The 6000-nt window shown below is 42.2% G+C and overlaps 2 protein-coding genes across 4 annotated transcripts in view; one reads left to right on the plus strand and one right to left on the minus strand.

Moving 5' to 3' along the window:
• Positions 1 to 6000, plus strand: part of golga2 (golgin A2) — a 178650-nt gene that overhangs the window by 26304 nt on the left and 146346 nt on the right. The gene's annotated exons all lie outside the window — the stretch shown is intronic.
• Positions 657 to 6000, minus strand: part of dnm1a (dynamin 1a) — a 59769-nt gene continuing 54425 nt past the window's right edge. Inside the window, exons 18-23 of one of the 3 annotated variants that reach the window (XM_062434027.1) lie at positions 5370 to 5481; positions 5161 to 5175; positions 4585 to 4755; positions 3909 to 4150; positions 2992 to 3195; positions 657 to 687 (exon numbers count right to left, since the gene is read on the minus strand). In XM_062434027.1, coding sequence (XP_062290011.1) covers positions 657 to 687; positions 2992 to 3195; positions 3909 to 4150; positions 4585 to 4755; positions 5161 to 5175; positions 5370 to 5481 — 775 coding nt within the window. Of the gene's footprint in view, positions 688 to 2137; positions 2160 to 2987; positions 3196 to 3908; positions 4151 to 4584; positions 4756 to 5160; positions 5176 to 5369; positions 5482 to 6000 lie in introns of those variants that run through there. The other 2 variants (XM_062434028.1, XM_062434029.1) reach the window with 2 other exon arrangements.

Below are 6000 nucleotides of genomic sequence, written 5' to 3' on the forward strand. Positions count from 1 at the left end.
TGAGTCTGTGATACAAAACAAACATTTTCAGTGGAATATTCCTTTATATATATCAAGTAAATAAACCAGAAAGAAAAGAAAAAACAAAGAACTTAAGATTAAATTAAAGATAAAATACATCAATCAGCTGCCAGACTACCTTTTAGAAATGCTGAAATAGTTTAATGTGATGTCATACTCAGGCAAAGTGTCATGCTATCCCCCCCCTTAGGTTTACCAGCATACTTATACACAAATGTATAAGTTGTGTATTCATGTAAGCACGTTGAGTGAGCATGCATGTGTGCTCATACACTCACCAATTTGTTTATCGATTATTTTATATTCTCTACATAGTTTATTTATATTATGAGGGTGCTGTATGTTTGTGAGTCAGTCATGCATGTGTGTTTCAAGTATTCTGCATCTCTGTGTGAAACAGAGGGGGGGGGTGGGGGGGGGGGGAGAGAGGAAGAGAGACGTGGCTTGTTGTAAGGGGGGGAGAAGGAGGAGGAGGAGGAGGAGGAGGAGGAGGAGGAGGAGGAGGAGGAGGGAGCCAGCTCAGGTCGGGTGCAGCAGAAAAAACGACAGGAAGGTGGCGCTGTTGTCCATGGTCTCACATCCAGAGGCGAGACGGACGGGTAGAGGACGGAGGAGGGAGGGAGGAGCTCAGAGGTCTAGTGGGTTGGAGAAGGTGGGGGTCTCCGACTGCCAGAGACACACACACACACACACACACACACACACACACACACACACACACACACACACACACACACACACAGAGAGGACGATAACAAGCTGGATTAGTGTTTTTTATCTTCATTGACACTCAAGGTTAGAGTTCATACTTTCATGGGCCTATTGTTATTTCAGGGCCCAGATGTGTAAATTCATGCACAGTAATACTGTCCCCTCACTCACACAGACGACCACTTACATCATGAGAGGGAACCCGAGAATACAACCGACATCACAGAGATATCAGGCTTAGTTAACACGGCCACGATGCAAGTAATGCATGTTTGCAGTCGCAGCCAATAATACTCCTGTTCTCTATGTATAGAAGCGTGCAGTCATACTCTTTATTTATGAAGCTCTATCGCTGTCGTTTCTATAAATGATCATACAGGACGTTGCTGTGGTAAATAATGGTAGAAACAGGTTATTATTAAAGATTTTAGAAGATTAACAGTCAATGAGCAAAGATTAAAAAAAAACTCCAAAATGATGGTTCCCAATTTGAGGGTCACATGATGAATAACAGATGAGCATAGAGGGACATTGTGAAGAAAAAGTGAAATAATTTAACATTTTGGGAAATGCTCCTATTTGCTTTCTTGCCAAATATCAAAGACTCGTATTGATCGTTTCCTTTAATTCTCTGCAAAAAAAGGAAAGCAGACTGTATTTCTTCCTTACGAAAACTTTTTTTGTTTTTAGATGTTTCTTCTTGTGAAATACTAGATAGTTTATCAGGCCTCTAAAAACTGAAAGGGGAGCTCTGTTTGAAGTGTGTGTAACTCATAAGTTGACATTGCTTCATTTTAAAGGGGGACAAGCCTTGAATGATCTTGTCCAGAATGATAATTGACCCTTGCATGTGTCCTTCTGTGTTAAGTGTTTGTCTAAAGTTAAAGACCAATAAAGATATTTACCCCAAACAAAGGTGGAACAAGCTTATAACTGCTGTTAAATCACCAGCAATGGTATATTACTACCTGCACACTCTAACCTCCATACTGAACAGTGATATTGACAGATATCATTACTTTGAGGGACAACATCAGACACACAGGGATGGGTGGGATGTCTGGGTGTAAACACACATCACATACAACACTGACACAAAACCATCAATACTCTTAAAATTTGAAGCCTTTGTAACCAAGTTTCTCCTTCACAGACCCATTCTAACATACTGAAACCCCTTCAATAAACAAATTAGCATCAATAGCAAAAGGTCAGCTCACACAATGATGCAAACACACACACCCTCTGAGCTGGGAGTGTGTTTGCCCATGCAGCGCTCTGAGAAGAGGGGAAAAAAAGATGATAGCATGCAGTGAAAGGATGCCTTCTGAGAGAAAGAGAAAGAAGGAAAGGTGGTGATGATGATGATGGCGGACAGTACCCAACGTACCAGAAGCGTTAGTCCTCATTGGTCAGTGATAGTGATTCTGTAAAAGGAAACGTAGTCATGTGCGAGACAGAAGTGTGGCGAGGGAGAGAGGGATGAAGAGGAGGAGAGAAAAGGAGTGCAAACAGTTACAGCGCAGGAAATGACCAACGGCACGTGTGCTCAGCTCTCACTTTGGACACAGACCAGAATAGGAAGATTTCAATGGAGACACACAACACATCAGACGGCTACTGATACTCCTACGTCTAATTTTGTTGCTGGATTGCCAGTGAGAGCTGTGCTCAGTAACCTGACAGTAAAAAGAGGCAAGCCGCTACTCTGACAATGAATCCGGGTTAAAAAAGGTTCGCTAGCTGACAAAACACATGCAAACACGAGGCAGAGTTTACAGGTGCGAGGGCGGATACAGTTAGTCAAAACAGCTGAGAGGAAGCAGCTCATTCTCAACCTCTGACACAAGAATCTTACAGAGGAGGACAGTGGTTGTGAGGTGGGTGTGAGCCATGAACAGTGATTTGTTAGCTGCTGCCCTTGTGATGCTTCACAGCAGAAAGGTACCGACAAGTCTACATGAAAGCTGTTTACCCAAATGACAAAGAGGAACATAGTCCATTGATCATGGTCGTTATATCACCATCTATCCATCTATTTAGGGATCTATATATTTCTATTGGTCTATTGTTCTATCCTATATCACATCAGAGCTCTCCACTTTCATTTACCTCCTTTATTCCCTCATCCAGGTGTCTTCACATCCCCCTTAGTAACAGAGAGGATCCACACTTGTCATGATATTATAAGCTATGGTTTGGATGTCAAAGTCCAACGAAGGGTTGTTTGTTTGGAAGGATGCTCGTGGTGTCACTCACCTAGGCACACTCGGGGGCGCGCGGTTAGGCCGAGAGGGCACGGTGGGCGGGGGTCCGCTGAAAGGGTCCGGAGAAGCCCCTGGGCGAGATGGGACAGGGGGACCTCCAGCAGGAGGGGGCCCAGGCGGGGGCCCACGAGAACCCGGTCGGGCAGGGGGCCCCGGTGGAGCCCTGCGGTTTGGAGTTGGACTGGTGGCTGGAGACCTAAAGGAGAAGAAACAGAGAAAACAGGAAATGCAAACATTACTGATATCTCAAACATCATGTGCTCCATGCTGTCCTTTTCTTCCTCTTACACTATCGTCCACACCTTTATGTCTATCACCTAATAAGCCCTTCATCTCTTCTATGGTAATTTAGCACATTTTAATCAATCAATCTATTAATATAATCACACATTTTGAAAACGTTCACTGAGGTTAGAAATCAAGTGAGAAGTTGGTGAATTCTCCATTGACTTGTATAGAGACGGAAGTCCTTTTGACACCAAAACGGTCGCCCCCTGGTGGCCTTTTGATAGAATGCAGTTTTAAGTTACTTCCACGTTGGCGTCATTTCAGAGGACCAGAGCTCCCCGCCTGGTTTGTACATTTGTACACATCTGCCTTGGCTCAATATTTAACATTTTAGGGCAAATATGCCTGTGACATTTAGACCCATGGGCTACATTTTGGGGAGGTGATGACCAGGCAACTCAATTTTAATATATAACAAATTTTATCCAAATACAGTGTCACTTATAACCTGCAGTGTTCCCAGTTGACCAAAGCAGCTGTTGTGTAGAGATGAATGGAAAATAGGACATCCACTATGATATTGGTAATATGTGATACTTGTGTTTACTTGATAGTTAATATAAAATAAATAATTAGCTAAAACCTCCTCTGAAGGTCTTTCTCTGTCCCCTCATCCCTTACCTTCCACCAGATCCGCCCCGTTGCACCTGCAGCCAGGAGTCGTCAACAGGCGGCGGCATGGCGGTAGTTATGGTGGTTGTACTGATGTCACCAATGATGCCAAGGGCCTCTCGCAGGGCATGGTACATCCTCAGCATCTCGTCACGGTGCTGGGCCTGCTCCTGAGACTCCTCCATCAGCGTGTTCTGGTCAGCACACGAGTACAGCTGGGCTAGCAGCTCAGCGTTAATGAAATCCTTAGTCTGGACACAAACAGAGAGACAGAAATGGTTTGTGAATATTTGAAGATGAATATCCTGAATATCCTTCAGATCTATGTTTGGAACAGAAATGGTAATTTTCATGCACAATGATGACTTAGGGGGCGGTTGTGGCTCAGGAGGTAGAGCGGTCGTCCTCCAATTGGAAGATTGGCGGTTCGATTCCCGGCTCCTCCAGTCCACGTGTCGATGTGTTCATGGGCAAGACACTTAACCCCTAATTGCTCCCGTTGCTGTGCCAACGGTGTATGAATGTGTGTGAATTGTTAGCTTCCTCCTGATGTGCAGGTTGGCACCCTGTGTGGTAGCTGCCTGCCATCAGTGTATGAATGTGTGTGAATGAGATGTAGTGTAAAGCGCTTCGAGTGGTTGTAAAGACTAGAAAGGTGCTATATAAGTACAGTCCATTTACTTACATTGTTAATCATGAGGTGCATGATGGTCTTGGGCATCAAATCACGGACAGTCTTGTTGACGATGGCCATGTACGAATCCACCAGGTTACGAATGGTCTCCACCTGCCGCTCCAGCTGAGGGTCCATGCTGTGCATGAAGTTGTCAGATCCATTTTCATCACCACCTTCACTCTGTGGAGATGTGAGAGGAAAGGTGGACAGAAGACTATTTAACTTTGTTTAACTTTAGTTAAAGAGAAACATGAGAAACAGAAAAGACTAAACTGAGTGGAGGAGAATTGTAGAGTCAAATTGACTTTTTTTCATTGGTTTATATAAACAAACCATATCACACTAAAATAAATGGAAACTCAGAATAGCACACACACTATCTCCACAATATTTATACTACAGAAAATCATGCTTTCTTATTTTATTTCTATTTATTTTCATTTGCTTTATATGCTTAGCTTTTATACTATCATAACAATTATTATCATCATTATTATTATTAGTAGTAGTAGTAATAGCAGTGTGTGGAGCTTTAAATAAAAGATACAATGATTAAATGGCACGATGCAGACCAGAATAACATACCTTTCCTTCCTTGTCCTAAAAGGTCGAAACAATGACGAAGAAACATTGAAAGAGGACAGATATCACATGAGAGACATGACAACATTAAAACAGACTCCAAATAAACATCAAACAACAACTGATGGAGAACAACTTTTTATACAGTTTGGACAAAGTGAAAGTTAATAATGTGTTGAGTTGTGTTTTGCATGTAAAGAAATAAATCTTACCGCGACACGTTCAGGATAGACTCCAGCTCTGAGGAAGGAGGCCTTCCATGCATCGATGTCTTCCTGACTCTCACAGGCCAACTCCAGCTGACGGTAGTCCTTATACACATTCCTGTGGACGCACAATGTTGTTTATCATGTTTTCTTATGTACTTCTTTTTTTTTTTTACCACCAAACTTTGAGCTTTAAAACTCAAGCTTCGGAGCAAAGGTTAAAGATAAGATTCATAACCTTTTAATGCATGTTTCATTTGTAACTGGGTTAAACACATTTATATATCTAACAAATCAATTATGTTAAGTTTTGATAATCTTATTTAAATTGCAAAGCTTAAACTCATCTCTGAATGCCTGCTGGCTCCTCTCAGTAATACGAGGTGTGACTACTGGGAATTGTAAGATGCCTTTTCTTAAATCCTCACTTGGACAGACGGCTTTTTTCTTCTGGAGGCATCAACATGTGGAAGTCTTTAACCACAGAATTTAAAATGGATTGCGTCTGGGAACATTTTTAACATTTTCAAACTAAAAACGTTTTCAGTCAAGCATCAGTCTTCAGTGATCTGATATTTGCTGTTTTATTAAACGTTTATGTTATTTTTGTCTTTGAGTTGTTTTGCATGAACTTTGT

Source organism: Scomber scombrus, chromosome 15 (assembly GCF_963691925.1).
Source record: "Scomber scombrus chromosome 15, fScoSco1.1, whole genome shotgun sequence".
Lineage (NCBI taxonomy): Eukaryota > Metazoa > Chordata > Actinopteri > Scombriformes > Scombridae > Scomber > Scomber scombrus.